Source organism: Vicia villosa, unplaced genomic scaffold (genome assembly GCF_029867415.1).
Source record: "Vicia villosa cultivar HV-30 ecotype Madison, WI unplaced genomic scaffold, Vvil1.0 ctg.002326F_1_1, whole genome shotgun sequence".
Taxonomy (NCBI): Eukaryota; Viridiplantae; Streptophyta; class Magnoliopsida; order Fabales; family Fabaceae; genus Vicia; species Vicia villosa.
The window spans coordinates 27,552-51,296 of NW_026705896.1; the positions used below are offsets into that span (position 1 = coordinate 27,552).

Here is a 23,745-nt window from a genome sequence, read left to right on the forward strand (position 1 = left end):
ATCCTCCAAAACTAGAACGACATAAGGTGTGGTTGATGGCTCGGCAGAGGCCATCTGGAGATTTTACATCTGAGGCAACAAACTTAGTAGCTTCCATGGTTGTAAGTATTAAAAAGTTCTTTCTAAATTTCAATTTCATTTATAACTTAATATTCATTTCATATCATGTGTATGTATTTTAACATTTTAGGGTGATTTAGTGGAAAAGAGTGCGCAAGGCGATATTCAATTTGAAGAACGGGAAGACATATTAACTACTGCGCTTGGGTCAAGTGAACGTCCCGGTCGGATCCGGACTGCTCCTAGGGGTGTGGGCTTAAAGAAGTTCTTTGGAAAAAGTTCAAACTCCACCTTAAAAGGTGTCACACAAGATGACATTCAAGCCTTGGTGCAAAAGCTAAATGATGATTATCAAGATAGATTACAAAAAAAGCTCCAAAAACAAAGAATAGAGCTCCAAAAACACATGAAAATTGAGATGGATGATGAGAGAGCTAAGCTCCAAAAAAGAAATGAATCTCCTTCGAGAGATGCATTTGGAACTCCGCCCTAAGAGTACTAAAGAGATGTTATCAAAAGAGGTGCCTCGTGTTTTCTGCGTTTTATCTTAAGTGCTTATTTGGTTGGATTTAGTTTCCTAATCGTAGTTTTATCTATGCTTCAGACTTTTAGTGAAATTTTTCTATTCAATTAGCTCTCAGTTCTTTAGTTCATATTCTTACTTTATTGAATTTTTTGGTCCTTTGCATGTGAGTTTGTTAGTTGCTCTCCTGTTTTCAGTATTGTAAGTTACAGTGGATTGAAAAGTAAAACTTCAGATATAGATCTTATTTATCTCCACCGATATCCCACATTTTTGTTGCTCCTTCATTATAGATCTTACTCTTTCTCCGGGAGAAGACGGAGATTTGTATGAACAAAAACTAATTCCTCAACCCTATTTGAATTGAGTCTATTTCTTTTTAAAGAGTGAATACATTCATATGTGCTCCAATTTCTTTCAGAAGATGAAGAACTTGGGTGTGAAAGAAGTTTCAATACAATAGATTGATTTTTCTTTCACCTTTTTTATTTATAAATAGAATAAATAACTTAATTATTACCCAGTAAAAAAAACCCAAATTATATCCTCCGAAAAATATTTAAAAAGTTGGGTACGTGATATCAGATGTGTATTAGTTGGTATACTAATTTAAAAATAACAAAATTGGTATGACTTCGGTGCGCACCGAACTGATTGAATAACATACGCGTATTGATATCGGGGTACCCGGTAGTTTCCCTAAATGGAGTAACTAGGATACCCACTTTCCCAAGTAGAAATTTAACATGATTAATCACGTCATTACAATTAATGATGTCACTTTTAAAAAGAATCTTGTTGTACTCCAAATAAATATGCTGAGGTGAGAAAATTATTTGTCATGACATTCAATTCACTAAATCAAAATAAGAAATCTAGCATAAGAGGAATGAAAACATGGTAATAAGCTTATATACTAGTTAGTTTCCATGATATTCTATAGCATAAATCTAAAGAAACCAAGTTTGCATTATAGGTAGCATTACAATACAGAAAGAAAGAGCAAAGAAATCTTCAAATTCAAATGGACTTCAATGAAAACAAGATGAAATTATAATACCTTTAGCATTAATGCTTAGATGATGGGATGTGCAGTTCCACATAATCTACAAAGTCATCTATATATTTTTGGTGCAGCTCCATGTCTCCAACTATCTTGCTAATCTCTTCAGCTTTACTTCTATAACCCTTTCCTCCCTCCTCTACCATCACCAATCTCAATGCTTTAGCCACTGAATCCCTACTGAATTTCTCATCATTTCTCTCTACCTTTACCCCCACCATTTTTTCTTCCATAAGTCTAGCAACTAAACCTTGCTCGTTATGGAAAGGTAACATAATAAGTGGACACCCAACTTGAAGACTCTCAATCACTGAACTCCAACCACAATGTGTCAAGAATCCTCCAATTGACTCATGTGATAAGATTCTCAACTGTGGTGCCCAATTATTCCAAATCAATCCATTCTTATTTGAACCATTCTCAACAAACCGGTCATGTTTGTCTTGGTCCTTCAAAATCCAAAGAAAGGGAAAACTAGATAATTCCAATCCTTTAGCTATTTCACTAAATTCTTCATCACTTAATGTCACTTCACTTCCAAATGCAATATATACCACTGACTTTTTTTCCTGTTTATCCAACCACTTAAGGATTGTATCCCAATTTTCATCCTTTTTCTCATCACTGAATTCAAGATATGGTGGCAATAATCCAACTGGTATCACTTTTTTCTTGCTTTGGTTTTCCATCGATTCTACAGACTTACCTTCAATCTCCATGCAACTTCTTATAGCAATAAAATCAGCACCAAAAAGAGTTTCTTTCACTCTAAACATGTCGGAAACGCCAGATTCATTTGGTTCAAGGTAAACAGTAGTAATAATTTTGTCCTTGTCATCTGACTCACGAGCCCGAACTAAGAAATCTACTCCATAAGACATACCAAATGCACTTAAAATCGAGAAATAGATGCTTAAGACGCCAAGCTTTGATAATATTGGTGGTAACCAATAAGGTGCAAAATCATATATGATACAATCAGGAGTGGATGTTTCCAAAAATTCTGTCAAAGGTTGTTGAAGACCATCAAATGCTTTCTTGAGATATGGAACAATATGTTGTGGAATGTCCATAGTGGCTTCAGCATTTTCAGGTAGTTGATATATATATGGAAGTGGGAGTTCTACAAATTTGATGAAAGGTTGTAAAGAAGGAGGAAGTTGAGGGAGGCGTTTGATGTTTCTAGGTGTGGAAATGAATGAAATTTTGTGACCCTTTTGAGCAATGAGTTTGGAAAGTTCAAAAAAAGGACTAATATGACCAAAAGCAAGCCATGGAAAAACAGCAATGTGAAGAAACTTCTTAGATTGATCTTCCATGGTGGTAATGTATAATGTCTCGATGATTAATTAGTATGTGGAACTTAACATACTTTTATAGACAGATATTTCCAATAAATTATTTCAAATAAATATAAATTAAAAGTCTCTGTGAAAGCAATCTTCTTGACACTTGCTTTCTAAATTTAAAAGATATAAGTAAACATAAATTAAAAAAATAAGTTTTTTTATTTAAAATATGTATTCAATGCATTAAAAACATAAATAATTAACTTTTTAAAAAATATTGTTTATCATCAATGCATTAAATCTAAAATATTTTTTTATTTAAAATGCTTAACCAGTACACCGAAGACACTAATTGGCATAACTCTTTAAAAAAATTCTTTTTATCTCAACTCATACACATGGGCGGATCTATATATAGGCTCTGTTTGGTAAGGTATATTTTCGAGCTTATAGCTTATGTCATATGTCTTATAAGCTCATATGATAATTTAGACCCGTTTGATAACGGTCATTTCATCACGAGCTTATAGCTTATTTTACTAGTTTATAGCTTATTTTTCAGACGCTATTTTAAATAGCGTTTTAGCTTATGTCTTATAGCTTATTATTTTTTCTTCTTTTTTTATCCTTATTATTTTAATTAAAATCTATTTTTAACCCTTAAAATAAAATAATTATGTATTAAATAATTATTATGTCATTTTATATTTATAAGTTAATTGAACCGCTAATTTTACCAAACACTTCAATTATCTTATAAGCTATCAGTCTCAACCATATAAGTTATAAGTCATCAGTCATCAGCCATCAATCATAAGCTATAAGCTATCAGTTAGATTATCAGTCAACCACTATTTTTACCAAACAGACCCATAGCCTAGCAAGCCAGGAAACGCATCCGGACTCAACTCCTCATTTCGGTTTATACTCCCCACCTAATAGGTGATTTTTAGACAACAGCTGGAATAAAATTATTAATATTTAGACAAAATTAAAGACATAATTAATAAAAATGTGGTGTAAAATTTTTAGACAAAATTAAGATAAATATTTTAGACAAAATCAAAGGGAAAATAAATAAAAACAGAATGTAAAATTAATGAAAATATGATGTAAAATTTTTGTATAAACTCCATAAAATTTCTGACTACGCTACTGTTCGTTACGTTTTGCACTACTTAAGTATTTGTTACTCGCATTTATTATTATAGGTACCAAAAAAAAGTAATCTCTTGGGGAATACCGAGTTCGATTCCCAAGCGAAACAATCTTGCTTGGGAAAATTATACCCCGTACCCCTACATTTATTCTAATACCCCTACAATTTTAAAAAAATCTCAATTTTGTCCTTATTAAATTTTTAACTTTTCTTTTTTATTTTTTTTTCAATTTTACTGAACCGGATATCCTAGGGGTGGGTGTTCCGGTTCCTTTTTTTTTCAATTTTACTGAACCGGATATCCTAGGGGTGGGTGTTCCGGTTCTTTTTTTTTTTGCATTTTACTAAACCGGATATCCCAGAATTGGGTGTTCCGGTTCTTTTTTTTATAAGGTCCTTCAATTTCCGCCTCTCCTTCATTTGCTTAACATACACCTTAAAACAATACTACTCTGCAAATCTCCAACCGAACCTCCATCCACCTCACTCTCCAAGCACAAACTCTCAAATTTCTGCCAAAAAACAATCCCTCACAAATCACATACACCTTAAAACAATACTTCATTTTCACACTATGGATGTGATTGTTGTTTACACTTTATTATTGTTCGTTGTTGAATCGTTGACGTTTTAAACATTGTTAATTGATTTGCGAGTGAATATGCTTGAGTTTGTTTGTAAATCTTTTGTTGCTATTGTTCCGTGCGGTGAGCTTTGCTTCTGGAATTTAAAGAGTAGAATAGTGGTGAGAGATTGTATGTTTGATTCATGAGCTTGTTGTTGTTTTAGCAGGGAGTAAAACACAGAGAGGGTTCAAAAGGATGAGAGATTAGTCGAGAGAGATTGCAAAAAAAAAAAAGAACCGGAACACCCACCCCTGGGATATCCGGTTCAGTAAAATTGAAAAAAAAGGAACCGGAACACCCACCCTTGGGATATCCGGTTCAGTAAAATTGAAAAAAAAAAAAATTAAAAATTTAATAAGGACAAAATTGGGATTTTTTTAAAATTGTAGGGGTATTGGAATAAATGTAGGGGTACGGGGTATAATTTTCCTTGCTTGGCCAGTGCGTATGCTTCTCCGCACGAGCCGGATTAGTGGCCCACCTGTGGTGGGTTGACACCGGTTGCGAATAGAAAAAAAAAAAAATCTCTTTATTACTCATTAGATGTGTGGCGCCCATCTTTAATACTCTCTATTAATATTCCTGAACTAGTTGGATATTCGTACCAAAAAAGGTAAATACTCATTTATTTCCTGAACTAATTTCCTGAACTAATTGTCGTGAAATACAGTTGTATGAAAGCAATATATTGTCACACTAGGTCAAATGTATTTTGACAACTGTATAATTGGTTATACAAAATAAGTTTAATTGTAGTTGATTGTCACATCTAAAATACGAACTACGAATATATGATCAAAATGTGTAGGAAACTGCAACAACATCTTGATACGCTATGAGAACAATCCATGATCCTACAAATAACAAATTTAAATTTGCACTAAAAATTTAATTTCGAAAGGTTTACATATGAGAATCGAAGAAGATGTAACTACAATTTAGAAAATGAAAGGAGTATCTTTTTACCTATCAAATATTGTGCAAACATTTATTTGAATACACCATTTGTTGTTGAGCTAAACTTTGTTTCGGCTTATCATAAACTAATAGTTGATCATGATCAAAATCTCTCTGGACAAGCATACACTAACATATTCTTATGATTGTCCTAGAGACTTATTAATGATCATCGCAAAAGAGGCTGTAATTGTAAATTTTCTTCATACAAGCTTGAATGATCACGATGATTGAGAAAGGAACATAGACATCCTTGAAATATAAATGATATTTTCAATATTAATAATTTTTTTGAAATAATTTTAACTTCAATGACAAAATTAGTAAATCTAGTAACTGTCAAGCCTTGTATCATTACATATTTGATAAGTGCCAAAAATACACAGAATACACTCATTACCTTATTTTGCAAGCAATCAATGAAAAAAATCCTCAGTTTACCAAGAAAACATGATAAAAACGCCTGTACGAACTTTTTAACTATGTTATTAAGTATAGGAAAAAAGGATCAAGAAAGCATTAAAAAAAAGACAAAATGCATCATTCAAGCACCGATTACTTGGCCAATAACAGAGCGCCTATTTCATCTTGGCCAATAACAGAGCACCTATTTTTAATAGCCTAAACAAAGTCCCCCCTCACTCGGGACCATGATATGTCAGTTTAAGAAAATTATAATCAAAGGAGCTGAGAAACTCGAGCATGAGTCGCTCGTAGGTACGGTGTTGTAGAGTCAAGAAGTGATTATAACCCATTCTATCGAACATCCAGTTTACATAATCATAAAGGTCTAATGTTCTAAGACATGACTCATCAGCATACTTGGTTAGATGGGTGTTCCGCGTGGCTAATGCTTCGAACCTCCTCTTCTAATTTTTGCCTTTGAATTCAATTCACAGGTGGTCAAAATGTTGAACTCTATGAGGCATGGTGTTGATGATATTCAGTTTGGTGGTTGGTATTGAAACCTGAAATTGGGGTTTGGGGAAGAAACTGGAAGTTGGATTTTTGATATGGGGTTTACGTATTTGAAAGTATGGTGGTGAGTTTGCTGTTTTTTTTTTTTAAAATTTGGGTGAGAAATGAAGAATTTAGGTAGTGGGCTTCAATGGAGGTTGAGAGGTTTGTGAAAAATATGAAGTGAAAAGGTAAAGTTAGAAGGAGAGGGTTTTTGGGTTTTGTAAGTGGAAGAGGAGAGAGAATTTTAGATTTTGAACTATCCTCTCGTTCGACCCTAATTCACACGATGACTTATGCTTCAAGGATTTGAGGTTCCATACTCAAATGAATGACCAAAACCTGACCAGTTGATCAGATGAAGTATCTTGAATCGATGAAAGTTTAATGTACCAAATCTCGACCACTTAACAAGCATAGCCACCAAGAGATACCACTTGATCCAAAAGCCTCAAATAAATCCTCAAATGAAGGACCTTAATTAATTCCACTAATCCTAATGAATATTATTGGAAATATAGTCTTACAAGTTGAGGAGAGTCAAACCCTGATACAAGTCAGCTTTAGTTGAAATATCTTCAAGCATATAAATAGAACCCTAACTTTTCAAGATCCTTGATCCCATGCTAGATTTATTGATTAATGATGCATGATATGTTAGATGACCTAATGGAAGGTATGTTCATGGATGCGAAGCTTAAGCCAGATAAAATTGATAGCACTTTCAAAGAAAGCGCTAATATATGCCCCATGTTTGATAGCGCTTTCTCTTAAAAGTGCTATTATAGGATGTTTCATTAATAACACTCTCTATAAAACGTTATCATATTGGTGTGCAAATATCAAAAAGCTATATTCAATTCAATACCAAATAACGCTTTAAGTTACTCATTGCATACATATTATGATCCATCTGAAGGTGGAGAAAAACACAAGAAAGGGGGGATTGAATTGTGTTCTTTATCAAATTAAAGTTCCCTTTCTAAAAATTCTTTTCTTTCTTTTAGTATCTCATCTTTTGGATATGCTTTAGATGGTGCGGAAGTATGATTGGAATGAAGTTGCATAACCAATGAGATATTCAATTTAACTTCTTTATATCATCGGAACTTCTGACTTGTCTCAATACAGTTTTGAAGACATTCTGCGTGAATGTTCTGAGTTAAATGAAATATACAGAAAGTAAAAGACACATTCATTTTTATACTGGTTCACCTTCTGAGTAAGGCTACCTCCAGTCCACCCTCCTCAGGTGATTTGCCTCTCAACAGAGGACTTAATCCACTATAACCAAATTTGATTACACCTGCATGATCAACCATCATGACTAACATCCTGCACAGCCAACTGTTGTGACTAACCCTGCACAAGCTACCCGCGAGTGACTAACCCCTACATGACTGAACCGTTCAGTGATCTCAGCGAGATATAATGTTCATCAATCTAGTAACCCTGCACAAGCCATCTACTCGTGACTAACTGTAATGGAATGTTTAATGATCTGATCCACATATATAACATCCATTGGCTTCTACACAGTCAACAACTGTGACTAACCCCTGCACAAGCCAACTGCTTGTGACTAACCATAAATGATGAATCGTTCAGTGATCCCATCAGGGTATAACGTTCATCAATCTTCTGGAGATTACAAGTGTACTTCTTAGATAAGAAGATGGTCTCCTATTCTCAATACATATGTTTACGACACACTGACTAGAAGTCACTTTTGGTGCCTAAACAATCTATCAGAAGTTTCCTAAGATATAACACAATACGAGCAACAACTCTATGTGTTTTACAAATAATTACAAGAAATAATGAATAATCTTGTAGTCTTCTTTTCTTCAACTTCTGGATGAGATCTTCGCTTCTTGGTGGTAAGTAGAGTAAGAGCATCAGCTCCCTGTGTTGAGTGCTTCTTTAAGTTATCTTTATCTTCTTCTGAAATACTGATCATACAGCTTGTTACAGCTGATAGAACATTTAATGATCATAATCAAACATGAAACACTATCGAGCAGCAACTCGATGTATTCAATTTCTCTAGTCATTCAGTGTGAGCAATATGTGAACTGATCAAGTATTAGTGGATTTTTTAAGGCTCCATTGGAGGATACTGCTTAACAGTAGAAATTTCCTTTTCACTCTTTTTATGTTTTCTTCACATAGGCTTATAACTAGTGTATAACAACACAGTAGATTATCACATGCTAAGTATGTGTTGCCTCTTGTGTAACTTCTGAAGCATGGTTTCACATTTTTCTTTCACGCTTTCATGCTCAGCTGCTCTTCTACAGATTTTCTCTCAAGATCTCTCTTTTTGTTGCACTTCTGTAGATGTGTTATGGATACATACTATGGATGCATACCTTGGATGCACTTTTGGTGTATAATACACACTTTTGGTGTACAATGGACACACATTTTAGTTTGAAGTTTGATATATATATATATATATAGCTTGATGTGTTACCGTTGGAAACTAGCCGTTGAAGTTTGCTTTGAATTGCTTTGTCTCGATTTAATCAGTAATGACAAGTGTTGTTCGCGGAAGAATCTTATCTCTAGCGTGAGGATGACAGTTGGAATATATATAGCTTGATGTGTTACCGTTGGAAACTAGCCGTTGAAGATTGCTTTGAATTGCTTTGTCTCAATTTAATCAGTAATGACAAGTGTTGTTCGCGGAAGAATCTTATCTCTAGCGTGAGGATGACAGTTGGAAGCGTGTCTCCTTGGTTAAGCTTGTCTTTCCAACGCGCTGTATATGGGTTGCTTCTTCAATCAACCTTGGGAGTTGTTCCATTTAATTGTTGCAACCGTTTCTTTATGGTAGCGTGTCTTCTTTTATTTTATCAAGATGTAGACCAAGAATAGATGTCATATGTTTTTCTTTGCATAGAGTATTGTGATTCCTTGCATGTGATTTAATTGGACCAACTCATGCTGTTTGTCGAATCTTCTGAAAACCGATTCACAAACTTCTTTTGTTGAGAAAGTTGATGTAGCTCGTGCTTTTGAGGAAGCTTACTATTATTTGTAATGTCAAGCCTTTGAATTGATAAGATCAGAACTTCTGATCATTTTCACGTGTGATCTTTTTGTTGTACTTTACACTTCATGTATCTGATATTAGATTTTACTTCCTTGAAGCTTGTCTAAGCTTCTTTCTGATGCTGTGCTTGTCCGATGCTGTGCTTTTCTGATTCTGAACTTTTGTACTTTGTAGGCTGAAGTTGTATTTTCTTTTCTTGTCCGTGTGTGCCTTTGTTGTTGTAGATTTAGTATGTCACTGCGTTACTCTATCAGAACTTCTAATCTTCTATTCATGTGATCTTCTTGTTCTTCATGTATATTGATATTTCTGTTTAAATCCTTGAAGCTTGTCTTGTTGAATTTTTTATCTTTGTCTAGAGCTTCTGATGCTGTCGTATAAGGCTTTATGGTATAATATCTGCACACTCAATGAAGTCATTAGTAACAAAATTGTTACTCACAAAATATATGCTTGTTATCATCAAAACCAGATTCTGAACATAGATTCTCAATCTTGTTCTAACACCATCAATATCAAATAACATTTTAAACCAAATCCTCTTGTTTACAAATATCATATCATAAATAGAGAGTATTTGGTGTACTTAAAAAAAGAGGGCATTTGCATAGCCAAATTTGTAGATGCATGCATTCCATTTAAGAGTACTTTAATCCAAATCTCAAAACAAAAAGTCATATTCTCTAAATAAAACACCTAAAAAACAAGAAACGACAACAAAACAACGCCAAGTAGTAACCACACGTCACGAACCAAAAGCGCTGAACCCATAGGTACAATCATTTAGCTAGGCAAAATAACCACTACTACTAATGTATTGTACAATAAAAACCAATTCAAGATATATAAAATAACCAAACATTTAATATGGCTCCAACAAGAAGCTCATAAAATAAGGAATAGTTGTTATAATATTTCAAAAGATAAAACATTATAATTATTTTATTTAACAATTATAACAAAAATAAGAAATTTCATATTAAGTTTTTGCTTGAACCTTTTTTTATTAATGGAAAATCTCGAAGTATTTTCCTTTTTCTCCCCTTTCTCATCCAAATCTTCTTTGAATTTTTTAAAAGGGTCTTAGTCATATATATATATATATATATATATATATATATATATATATATATATATATATATATATATATATATATATATATATATATATATATATATATATATATACACACACACACACACACATATACACACGATTCAGACCAACTTGGTTTGTTCCAACCTTAATTTGAGGAAAACCTTATTAGTTTTTAAAACTAAAATTTTGAAAGTATGTTTGAAAGTAATGGATCAAGTGGAATGTAACATATTGAAATCTATTATCTCCCATTCAACCAAATCCTGTTCTATCTAATTTAGAATAAAAATAATGAGATGAGAATTTAAAGTTAAAATACTTGTTATATAAATTTGAGTCTGGTAAAAATAAACACTTTCCCTTTGTTGAGAAAGGTATTAATGCTTTATTTCTTGAACTACTCTGGTTTGAGGACTTTCAATATTAGAATCAAAATCTAGAACACAGGAAACATACAAAATTTACAAATCACCTTTTTTATAAAGATACAAATCATCTGTTGTTTCCACTAGAAAAGTTTGACTTTTCAATTATATTGGCTGCACAGCTTTACAGTAGTGAACCCAATTCTAATTCCAGATTAAGTATACAAAGGAGCTAAAGAAAAAGTTAAAAGAACTAAAATCTAAACCTGGAGACTTGGAATCAGATTGTTCTTCCGCTATATCACTGGCAACCAGCTTCGCTCTTCGATCAACAACTTCAAATAAATCTGATCAACCAAGGTCACAAAAAAGTACATGTCAGATTTTAGTGGTTCAGATGAATTCATTGAAACAAAGAAGTTTTGCTAATCCACAAACCCAGGGTGCAAGCTAGAATAGAGAATTTAGCATTGACAACATGTTATAAATCATTTATATTTCTGTTGCAACACTGATAGATTTCTTTACATTTAGAGTAAACCACAAAGAAAGTAAAACGTAACAAGCATTTACTGTAAACATGTTAGTTAAGAAGAACTCAAAATAATACATTCTAGAGTAATTTATGTGTAGTTACAAAGAAGTCCGATAAATTCTCAATTTATATTAATATATAAAAAATTGGAAGTGTGAGTTGTAGCTATGACATCTCAGTTCGTAACTACTCCTTTAACATTAATGTAATTTATCTTGTGAGATATTGGATCGAACTCTAGTATTATCGAAGGGTAGCTTCTTGGTTCGACAGTTCGACAGAGTTAAGCATGAAGTCGAAGGATTGTTTACATGCTGATGTCGAAGTGTGCATGCTGAAGTCGAAGATGGGTCTAGCATGCAGATGTCGAAGATGCTAGGGTTGTTAGCATGTTAAATTAGGTTTTAGTGTTTAAACCCTAATTTGTTAAGTTAGCTTGTTTATTAAGTTGGCTTGTGTAATGGGCCTTGCTGAAAAAGCCCATTAGTTAGTATGTTAGGTTTTATTATAAATAGCATACTAGTCTCTCATCATTGCTAAGCTGCAAATCCTAATTTAGGGTGAGAGAGGTTATTTGTTATTCTTGTAAGCTTGTAATCTTGTTTTAAGAGAAAGTAAAAGAATAGCAGTTATAACCAATTCTTGTGTTCTTATTCTCTTCCCTAATTCCCTATTATACTTTGTTATTGATATCGTTTTTCACAACACATCTTTTCACCTTAACTAGTAACAAACTCGTGCTATTGAAGGAGTGACGTCGAAAAGATACAAGGCAAGGTTAGTTGCAAGGGGTTTCACTCAGAAAGAAGGTGTCGACTTTAATGATGTGTTTTCTCCTGTTGTGAAGCATAGGTCCATTCGAATGTTGCTTGCCATGGTGGCACAGTTTGATCTTGAACTGGAACAAATGGATGTGAAGACTGCGTTCTTGTATGGTGATTTAGATGAAACGATCCTGATGAGGCAACCTGAAGGGTATGTCAAAAAGGGGAAGGAAGATTATGTGTGCGAGTTAAAGAGATCTTTGTATGGGCTGAAACAATCTCCTCGACAGTGGAATAGGAGATTCGACAAGTTCATGGCACGCATAAGTTTCATTAGAAGTCAGTTCGACCACTGCATTTACTTCAGATTTCGATCTGGTAATTCATTTGTTATTTTGTTGCTTTATGTGGATGATATTCTCATAGCAAGCAACAATGTTGAAGATGTGACGAGGGTGAAGGCTGAACTCAATAAGGAGTTCGATATGAAGGATCTGGGAGCTGCTTCCAGGATTCTTGGAATTGACATTCGAAGAGATAGAAAGAAGTCGAAGTTATGCCTATCTCAAGAGGCATATCTACGGAAGATTCTTGAAAAGTTTGGTATGTCGAATTCGAAGCCAGTTGTGACTCCAACAAACCCTCAATTCAAGCTGAGTATTGATCAGTGTCCCAGTACTGATTTCGAAAGAGCCTATATGAATAGCATTCCGTATGCTAATATAGTTGGTTCTTTGATGTATGCTATGGTCTGTACTAGACCCGACATAGCATACGCAGTAAGTCTTGTAAGCAGGTACATGGCGAATCCTGGAAAGGCTCACTGGCAAGCATTGAAGTGGATTTTAAGGTACATAAATGGGTCTCTGAATAGAGTCCTAATTTATGGTGGAGCCTTGGGTGATGATAGTAAAGCAGTAATAGAAGGATATGTCGACTCTGATTATGTAGGTTGTATGGATTCCAGAAAATCTATTTCTGGATATGTTTTCACTATGTTTGGCACTGCAATTAGTTGGAAAGCAACACTTCAGAAGGTTGTTTCTCTATCAACCACTGAAGCAGAGTATATTGCCCTAACTGAAGCTGTGAAAGAAGCATTGTGGCTTGAAGGTTTTGCGAAGGAGATAAAACTTCAAGGTCGAGGTATCACTGTTAAATGTGATAGTCAAAGTGCAATACACCTGTCGAAGAATTCAGCCTATCATGAGCGAACTAAGCACATTGATGTGAGGCTGCATTTCGTCAGAGGAGTAATCGAGCGTGGAGAAGTCCAAGTGCTGAAGGTTTCGACTGAAGACAATGCTGCTGATATGATCACCAAGACATTGCCGAGTTGCAAGTTTTTCCACTGTATGCAGTTGATAAAGCTGCATGAAGAAAGCTAGTCTGTTCCTTGACGTTGTAGAGTTAGGTCCAAGGTGGAGATTTGTGAGATATTGGATCGAACTCTAGTATTGTCGAAGGGTAGCTTCTTGGTTCGACAGTTCGACAGAGTTAAGCATGAAGTCGAAGGATTGTTTACATGCTGATGTTGAAGTGTGCATGCTGTAGTCGAAGATGGGTCTAGCATGCAGATGTCGAAGATGCTAGGGTTGTTAGCATGTTAAATTAGGTTTTAGTGTTTAAACCCTAATTTGTTAAGTTAGCTTGTTTATTAAGTTGGCTTGTGTAATGGGCCTTGCTGAAAAAGCCCATTAGTTAGTATGTTAGGTTTTATTATAAATAGCATACTAGTCTCTCATCATTGCTAAGCTGCAAATCCTAATTTAGGGTGAGAGAGGTTATTTGTTATTCTTGTAAGCTTGTAATCTTGTTTTAAGAGAAAGTAAAAGAATAGCAGTTATAACCAATTCTTGTGTTCTTATTCTCTTCCCTAATTCCCTATTATACTTTGTTATTGATATCGTTTTTCACAACACATCTTTTCACCTTAACTAGTAACAAACTCGTGCTATTGCACGGGTCTCGTCTGGATTCACATTACATTTATCGATTATTAAATTATTAAGTATGTTACCATGTTTTCAGCTCAGTAACATGATAATAGGTAAAAATTCAATTATTTTATCAAATTTTAATTCATGGATTTGGAATATCACACATAATAATATGTAATTCAATTAACGATATACAAATTTTTCCAAAAGATAAATTAAAGAAAACAGCTAACATGAGTAAAAATAATAATAAGCTTTACATTGCAATGCGCTACATTCAACGTATTTAAAATATGTCTCATATAAACCATGTTGGCATTTAACTCCATATTTGTAGCAAGCGTCTCACGTCCTAAAACTGCATGAACAAATAGGAAAAATTATATACTTCTTGAAATACATGGAAAATGTACATACTATATATTTTAATTCAAAATGGATTTTTAATTTGAATCGTAAAGTATAAGTTATAAAGTTTACCAACTATCAAAGTGCTTGAAAGACTTCCTTGTACACAACATTAGTAGTAGTGGAACACAGTACATTCTTCTTGTCATGAATTAGGATTTTCAGCCCACTTTTGCTCTTAACTCTTGAAATTGCAACATATAATTGACCATGACTAAACACAGGAGTAGGCAAATACAATCCAACACTATCAAGAGATTGATCTTGTGACTTATTAATTGTCATTGCATGGGAGACAATAATCGAAAATGGTCTTCTAATCAAATTGAATGGCCAAGGTGAATCAGAAGGTGACATAGACATTCGTGGAATGTAAAAAATGTTACCTATGTTCTTTCCAGACATAATATTTCTCTCAATGACATGATTTGCAAACTTTGTAACAATTAATCTTGTTTCATTGCACAACCCATCGGCTTGGTCCAAATTTCTCATTAGCATAATAGGTGTACCAACCTTCAATTTGATCTTATGATTGGGAAGCCCTGACGTTCTTAATTTACTAAGAAATTAAGGAGTTAGAACTTCATATGCTTCAGTATAACTTGAATATGTTCTATAAATGAAATTAAAACTCAAATACTCTTTCTCTTCTCCTAAAAAAAATTTAAAAGCAAAACATAAATAAATTAGTAAAACTATGTTCTTAAATATATATTATGAATGTAATAATACAGTAAATATATCTGACATGTACCTAGTATCAAGTATAATACATAATGATTGATTTTGTCCACAACTTCAATGGTTGAAGTAAGAATAGCCTTTCCTTGTAAGAATTCAACATCTTGGTATTTTTCCAATAAATTGGGATATGTGTTTTCAACAATTGCTCTTATAGGATCATCAAAATTTGATATTAATAGCTCTTGAGGAATTTCAATCTCAACCAAACCATCATTGGGTTCACAAATATTACCATCCCCCACATTTAAAATCCATTTTGAAAATTCCGCTAGTTCATTAGAACTTGTGTTGTCTCTTCCCTCTTGAAGTCTCATATTTTTTATAGTGTTAAAACCTGGCAATAATCCCATACATAAGATGAACTAATTGATGCATGAACAATATCAGAACGCCCAGCTCTTGGAACAATAGGAAGAATCTGTCTAAAATCTCCTCCAAATACAACAACTTTTCAACCAAAAATAGTATTCTCTACACCCTTTTTGCTCATTACATCTTTAAAGGTTTGATCCAATGCTTCGAAGCAGTTCTTATGAGACAAAGGTGCTTCATCCCATATTATCACATTCGTTGCTTCAAATAATTGAGAATGTTCGGTGTCTTTGTCGATGTTGCAAGTTGAGTTGTCAAGCGTTGGCGCAGGTATTTTGAACTTTGAGTGTGCTGTTCTTCCACCCGACAATAATAACGAAGCTATCCCACTTGAAGAAACAGTAAGAACAATTTTTTTTCGAGAAAAAAGTGCACTTGATGATGTTCTCCACATAAATTTTTTACCAGTCCCTCCGTAACCATGCAAGAAAAATACCCCTCCACTCTGTTTGTTGACAGCATCCATGATTTTCTCAAATATCAAACGTTATTCATCTATAAAATACAAACCAAGAATTATAAGTGCAAGGACAATAAAAATCATTTTCGTAATTCATAGTATAAAGAAAATAAATCACCTGTAAGGGCATGAAAAAGTTCTTGAAATTTCTGTTTCGCAGTATCGGCATCGTAATCAAGTTCGTCAGAAATAAGCCTATTGCCAACATGTTTTATGACGTATGAATCTGGATACCGCATACATTTAAATTTATGCAAACTTCTCCGATTCAATTGCATCATGTTCTCAATCTCAATTAGTGTGAGATTCTTTAACTCATTGTTCGATAGCTGCAATTATGTGAAAATAATTTCATTAGTTCTCTATATAATTACATATGTATGATGCAACTGCTGTCGTGATGTTGAAATACATTGAACATAAATCAAACATGTTGATGTTGCGGCTTCGTGAATCTCATTGTTGAATCTCATTGTCAGTGTCGTGAATATACAATTGAGCAAATTTCAGAGATTGTCCAGTTAAAGGTAACATGCTCCCAATTCGATGGCAAGTCTGTCCGTGAATTCTTATGTTAGGTGGTCCACTTCCAGCTAAATATAGATTGTCGACTTTCATTCCCAGAGACGTAAAAGCAAACATCATGTTGTACATTCTACAAAACTGTTGATAATTTCGATTGTCTATCTCACTATTATCAAACAACAGACGTTGTAGTAATAGTGGTGGTGTTTTCAAAACTGGCAACACAACTTTCCCCTTTCCACTACATAGTTGAAACTTAGAAACTGCACCATGTTTTCGCTTGTCAGTTTTTTCTTGATACCACATAAGTGCCCCACATTATGTGCATTCAACTATAGGATCACCAATATCAGAATAACCTATTTAAATGAAACTTAGTTGAGAAATTGGTTCATATTAAATAATAAAATTATAACTGAAATTGTTCATATTAAATAATAAATTATAACTAAAATCCACATTAAATCATAGCAGCTATCAAAGTGCAACATGTAATGGAGTACGTCAAATTGATATGTATAATGCATTTGAATAAGAAATAAAGTTGGTTATAATGATAAATACCAATATTGCAAGAATCAAATGATGTAGAATTGGATTCATAGACATCTTCGTCATCATAGCTGGAACTTGAGTCATAATTTGCATCTGCAACATTAAATTCACATGAGCTATCACTGAGAGAATCATTTGTTACCGTCTCATCACCAGAGTAACCCCTCTCAATGTTAACATCTGGAGTTGAAGTGAATGTTGTGGGTTCTTGTATAGGAATGTTGCTTGTGGATGGAGAAACCAGATTATGATTCTCATTTGCAAAATAATTGAAGAGTTTGACCGTCATGGATTGAATAACACCTACATTCAACTATTTTTTTGATTTATGAACATAACTACTTGGATGTTCATGAGGGAAGATATTTTTTTGATTAGAAAATGAGGAAGTTATTTCCGAAAGGGGTGTAACAGTCAACTGTTTTTTTGATTTTTGAATAGAACTTCTTGGCGGTGCATGAGGTTTTATGTTTATTTGGTTAGAACATGAGGAAGTTATATCAAAAAGTGGTGTTTTGAAATGCGAAAAGGATGGAGAAAATCACTTTGATTGTGGTTCCATAATGTTGGTTAGCTAATGCAAAAATGAATGGGGTAGAAAATCACTTTGATTGTATGGTTGTCATTCAATTTTTTTTGTTAACCACATAAAATGATTGTAGACATAAAATGAATAAATTTTTTGGTTATATGATAATAAATATAATTGTTATTAAATCATTCACGGTTCCAAGATTTTGAAGTAAAATATTGAAGTCAACATAGAATACCAAGTGTGTCATATAAACCATTTTAATTATTAATAATAATAATGTTAAATAGTGTTAAGTGTTATTTCAAAATTTAATTAAAAATGTTATAATTATGGACATTCAAGTGCCAATAAGAAGATAAAGTGTTACATATGCACATTTAATATAAAAAAGCTAACGTTCCAACTTCTATTAATTCTGCCAATTAATCTTGAATTGAAAAGAAAAGTAATGGTCAGAAAAAATCATTATAGTTTCACTTTGGAAACCGAAAATGATGTGCATCGTGAATAGTAACTACTCAAGCATGCATTTGATAGGCTTGACACAGTTTTTGATAGCCATACTATATTGATTGTCACAACGATTTTCTTCTTGTATCTCACTCCAAAATCAAACCAAACCTATCATTTTAAATGATATTGGAAAATGAAATATCTACCATTCTTTGCAAATTCAAGAGACTAAAAGTGCTATAAGTATAACCCCAAACAATTGTGCAAAAGCAACCTCCTTTGAAAATGTCTTCCTTCACTTCAACTACTAATGGGTAACTTAATATTTGTTCATTACTTTTTTGTTTTCAATCTGTTTTAACTTATACTTTACATATTATAATGGTGTTTGTATTACACTACAGGTTTTTGTCTCTTGACACTAAAGAAATCAACGAAATAATAGGCAATGTGATGGAAGAGGTCGTACAACCAAACAAAAATCATAATGTGGAAAAGCTGTTTCCGAAAACCAACATGACGCGGACTCGAGCTATGACCGATGAGGTGAATCAGGTATTTGCGGGTAACACTAATAATGTGATGAAGCAAGTGAAATTTGAGCATGATGTTTGCCAAGACTCTAAGGATAAACCTGATGTTATGATGAAGGAAGTTAAAGTGGAGTATGATGTTGCGCAATCCTCTCGGGCTAACCATGATGCTGTGATGAAGGAAGTAAAAGTGGAGCATGATGCTGGCCAATCTTCTCAGGCGAATAGGAATGGTGGAGGGCTTATGAAATATATCTCTTGGGAGAAGAAAATCACTCGTTCACAGAAGCGTGGAAATCAAGTTATGGTAAGATACCTGCAATGAAAATTAACACATTCACATAAATATGTTTTGATTCATTGAAACTTCTCATGTATAGTAATGTTAACTTTTTTTCCACAACTCCATATTCTACAGCAATTCCCTCAAGAGGTTATAAAGAAGGCTTTAAGACCAGACATCACGACATGCACGTTGATGGACTTTGACACATTGGATTTCTATGAATGTCAGATACTGAAATTAAATAGACAGTACTTGGAGATGTATGTTGGAGTTGGTTGGTATGCATTCACAAAGGAACAAAACTCATGGTTGGAGATAGGGTGCTATTTAACTATAATTCAGAAAAGGAGATCTTGTATGTTAAGGTAATCCGACGTCGGCCAAAGAACAATGTTTGAAGGACACCGTATGAAATGTCTATGTTATTTAGTTTAATGTTCTACTTTATTGTGTCTGAAAATTGGTGTTTTGTTTTAGTATTGCAATGCAGTTATGTGTGTTTCTAATTTCAGAGTTTGTCATTTTTAATTATGCGAAGGCTTCGAGCAGTAATGGCTCAGGAAGTGCAGCGTTGGAGGAAATGTTGCAAAATTTCAAAAACATTTAAATTGGATGAAACTCAATGGTAGTAGGAATGATATATTAAAAGAAAGACATAAAGCTCAAACAATTATGCGAAAGCATGTTTGCATGAACATGTTTCTCTTGTACCAAAACATCGAAAGTAATAGGAAATAATGCAACAGTTTTATAACATAAAATCAACCTAAACTAATACTTAGCATAATAAAATTAAAATGTTTCCATGATAAACTATAGCTTAACTAAACACCAGTTTGTGGTCCATCTTTATATCAATTTTTCCTCTTTGATTGGTTTTGTCATCTTCGTTGAGGAAAGTTGAACACTTTCAACATCTTCTACTATGTCGGTTATTGTTCTCTTCGACGGTGTCAGCCCCAAATTCACAACAGAAGGGTCATAATCCGCAGATGCGGACAATGGTTCTTGCAATATTTTAAGAAATATTGAGTAATGATTATATGCAGCAAGCATTGTTGTACTTAATGTAATCATAGACAAAAGTATGTACTTATAGAAAAACTCCTCAAATCCTCTTGCGAGAAAGGCTCCGATACGCCAAGCTTCAATGCTACCTGTCAAGACATAATTGAATCAGAAAAACTATTTCTTATACCAAATTTGTTTTAGCAGCATAATTAATTTAGTCTTCAAACAAAACATACCTCTTCAAATTTGAAATTGTCCCGCATTTTCTTACGTGTTTCTTCATCGTATTTGAACCCAATAACTGAGAGTCTTCCAAACTTTGGATGAAAAATAGCTCTAATAGCCCATTCCATTTTCAATAAAGCATCAAGTTCAAATGGGAGTTCCCAAGGATTGTCTTCACCTTCCTAAATTCATTCATCCAAAGGAAATATAAAATTAATAGCTGAAATTGATTAGCAGTTGGAGAAATGATTCAAATGAAAAATACCTCTATCAATTTAATCTTCATTTGCAAAGCTGACTTTCCGATTAACTTCACACAGTCGCTGTCCCAAAAGACGAATCGGGCCTTGAATTTCCCGTCAATTCCCAAAATCTCAAGCTTGTATCTATAAGAATTAAAGTAGGTAATTAAACATTATTACATAGTGAACAATAATGGACTACCTTATTCAAACAGGTACAAAACATAATGTTTTAACACACACCTTGATACTGTTTCAGTCATTATATGATTCGCATAACACTTCAAATTTCCATCCTTCAGAGACACACCTTTTGTGCAGACACCAAAACCATCGTAATACCACCCCGCCTGACCAGCCTCAAATTTGTTCAATGTCACAACGGTTACACATGTTGTCTCTTATGGAACAGAGAATGCCAAATAAATCTGTCATATACGAAGTTGAGATAAATAAAAGATTCTTAAAATATAACTTACATATTGAAGACTTGAGATTTCAGCTAGACTAAGAATTTCCGCGTTACATATAAACTTATCAAATTCAGAATACTGTGAGGTTTGGGTGGTTTCAACTTGCAAGGTAGACTGCGATAACTTTGGCAAATCATTTTGAAGACTGTGATGTATGACACATTGGAAAAAATAATACATAAAATGTTATTAGCGGTTATAATAGATATCAAAATTATATACGGGAACAGGATTTTACGAACAAAAAATTAACTACCTTTCTTTCAGCTTACTAATTTCAACGACGCTAACATCATTGATAGTTAACTTAGTGCCATTCCATGTGTTGGATACATTCAAAGGGAAACCACCTTTGATATATCAAAAAACAATATCGTAAGTAGGGGTGGCAAACGGGCATGCCCGCCCTGTTTAGGCCCGCTCCGCAAAAGCCCGCGAAAAAATGGGGCGGGGCGGGCATATTTGAGAGTGCGAGTCTAAAACCTTGCCCCACCCCGCAAAAAAGTGAGGGCGGGGCAGGGAAAGCCCGCGGGCATTGAACCTTTTAGGCCTAAAAATAGTAAAATTGTATGGAAAAGCTCATGCCCGCAAAAGCCTGCAAAAAATGGGGCGGGCACATTAAAGGGAGCGGGCCTAAAATCTTGTCCCGCCCCGCGAAAAAGTGCGGGCTAAACGGGCTTTCCCCACAGACCGGGCCCGTTTTGCTACCCCTAATCGTAAGGACGTGATCAATCCATATATTACTTCAATAATCAATTCTATTTATAATCAATTTAATACAACAGTTAATAAATATTATGCATGCCCAATTAACACTACCTTGGGTGCCCTTTATCCTTGCATTTTGCAATAGAACAACAACATTTCCTTCTTCATTATGAGTCTTGTAATATTCATAAAACTGCAAAGCCAGTTGTCCCCATAAAGTACACTGAACGAAAGATTTGCTGCCAGGAAAACAGATCCAATAAAAATGAAGCCAAAGAATAAAATCTCACAGTATTTCGTTCAAATAGCATAATTTTTAAAAATGTAAAAAAACTATAACCATACCTCATATCGGTTATTATAAACACAGCCTTGCTTTTGTTATTATCAACATTGATTTGAGTCTGCACAATCTCAGTAACTCCTCCAACAACGTCTAAGCAAGATCAAATTTCAAAAGTCAGCAAACATCCAAGGAATCAACGAAATAAGTTAATATAAAGATGTGAATAAACCTACCAACCAACAAATTAGACTGAAACTTTCCATCAACAATGGTGTTCAACCCAATAATATTTAAATAATTCACAGGAATGTCTGGTAATTTTGTTTTCCTAATATAAGTTGAACCACAAAAGACCAACTTGAAACCATGAGTACTTGATTTGAATGAGAAATCATTATTCGAGACTTTGAAATTCTACATGATGTATCACCCTCCTATAGCAAGTTCAGCCAAGTATTTTGACACCAAATGCGGTGGGACAAAGGCTTGAATCATATCCAGCTGCAAAACGTAAAATTAACTATGGGAAATTAGAACAGATTAATTTAAACATCCAACATCCTATATTAACAAAAAAAACCTAATATTTATACATATGAATCAATCAAAATGAGTTCCAAGTGCTGTTTGTTGGAGGAACTTGTCACAGTCCACATATGTTTACAACGAACAACAATCTTCCACAAATCCTTTGAGTAGTTGATGTCCTTCACTGCTTCAATCGGCTGCGCATTGATGTTACTATTTAGACCTGTTACAAAATCTTTATTAAAATGGACACAGAGAATCAAAATATGGGGATGAAGAAGACTTGGAAGCGAAATACGTAACCTTTTGAAAATACTGGAGAATGAAGATTGAGGAGTGAATGAGTATGGGTTTAGAAGGGTTCTATATAGTGTGGAGAATGGATATGGGAAGTTGTGATATCTTGGAATATCAAAATAGTATATTCCAATTCCAATGATATACATTTAATCTTGTAGTGTAATGATATACATTTAATCTTATCGTGAATATTTAAAATAATGGGTATTTTTAAATCATGCATTGAATAATATACCAAATTAATTAAGCCATAAAAGTGTCTATTCCAATTCCTTCTTCATGCATGAACCGTGAATGAAATCAAAGAATTCAAATATAAATAAAATAAATCAAACAAAAAATAATGTATAAAATTCTGATGGATTGACACGTCAGCAAAATTTAATGCCAAAGGAATATGGTAACAACATAGTGTTGATTAGTCTATTATACCCTTGGAATAAGAAAAGTTATAACATTGAATCAAAAGGTTAGACTTCAAATTTCCAAGTACTTCACTTTTAATAGATTGATAATAGATTGGCAATGCTTAGTTTGTATACTTTTGTGGCTTCTGATTTTTGAGTGATTATCATGATTATGGGTCAAGAGTTATAAGTTTAATTCCATGTTCATCATAATTGATAGTTAATTAACTGATGTCATAATTGATCGTTAATTAACAAAATTTGAGGATTGTGAAAAATTAAATTTACCAACTTCT

At 33.6% G+C, this 23,745-nt stretch overlaps 3 protein-coding genes across 3 annotated transcripts; all 3 read right to left on the bottom strand.

Annotated features, from left to right (window-relative positions):
* Positions 1-1,396: 1,396 nt before the first annotated feature.
* LOC131638531 (putative UDP-rhamnose:rhamnosyltransferase 1) lies at positions 1,397-2,975 on the bottom strand. Its single transcript, XM_058909090.1, has one exon. The coding sequence runs from the start codon at positions 2,963-2,965 to the stop codon at positions 1,652-1,654; it is 1,314 nt and encodes a 437-aa protein (XP_058765073.1). The 5' UTR covers positions 2,966-2,975; the 3' UTR covers positions 1,397-1,651.
* An 11,906-nt stretch (positions 2,976-14,881) lies between these two features.
* LOC131638521 (uncharacterized) lies at positions 14,882-16,388 on the bottom strand. The gene is made up of 3 exons (XM_058909082.1): positions 16,007-16,388; positions 15,561-15,884; positions 14,882-15,348 (listed from the first exon to the last, which is right to left on the bottom strand). Exons 1-3 carry the CDS (start codon positions 16,386-16,388, stop codon positions 14,882-14,884), a joined length of 1,173 nt encoding a protein of 390 aa, XP_058765065.1.
* Positions 16,389-20,118: 3,730 nt separating this feature from the next.
* LOC131638522 (uncharacterized) lies at positions 20,119-23,188 on the bottom strand. The gene is made up of 13 exons (XM_058909083.1): positions 23,059-23,188; positions 22,808-22,965; positions 22,645-22,715; positions 22,448-22,542; positions 22,274-22,364; positions 22,040-22,167; positions 21,477-21,570; positions 21,227-21,365; positions 20,991-21,145; positions 20,771-20,891; positions 20,517-20,687; positions 20,363-20,426; positions 20,119-20,276 (listed from the first exon to the last, which is right to left on the bottom strand). Exons 1-13 carry the CDS (start codon positions 23,186-23,188, stop codon positions 20,119-20,121), a joined length of 1,575 nt encoding a protein of 524 aa, XP_058765066.1.
* Between the last annotated feature and the right edge of the window lie 557 nt (positions 23,189-23,745).

Bases quoted from the DNA above. Each gene is read 5' to 3' on its own strand.
- LOC131638531 (XM_058909090.1), bottom strand. From the start codon at position 2,965: ATGGAAGATCAATCTAAGAAGTTTCTTCACATTGCTGTTTTTCCATGG.
- LOC131638521 (XM_058909082.1), bottom strand. From the start codon at position 16,388: ATGGATGCTGTCAACAAACAGAGTGGAGGGGTATTTTTCTTGCATGGT. The intron at 15,885-16,006 runs GTTGAAAAGTTG...GATTATTGCCAG, and splicing joins TGTAGAGAATACTATTTTTG to GTTTTAACACTATAAAAAAT. The intron at 15,349-15,560 runs GTACATGTCAGA...TAAGAACGTCAG, and splicing joins TGTATTATACTTGATACTAG to GGCTTCCCAATCATAAGATC.
- LOC131638522 (XM_058909083.1), bottom strand. From the start codon at position 23,188: ATGTATATCATTGGAATTGGAATATACTATTTTGATATTCCAAGATAT. The intron at 22,365-22,447 runs GTAGGTTTATTC...GATCTTGCTTAG, and splicing joins TCAGTCTAATTTGTTGGTTG to ACGTTGTTGGAGGAGTTACT. The intron at 20,892-20,990 runs GTGTGTGTTAAA...TAATTCTTATAG, and splicing joins ATGACTGAAACAGTATCAAG to ATACAAGCTTGAGATTTTGG.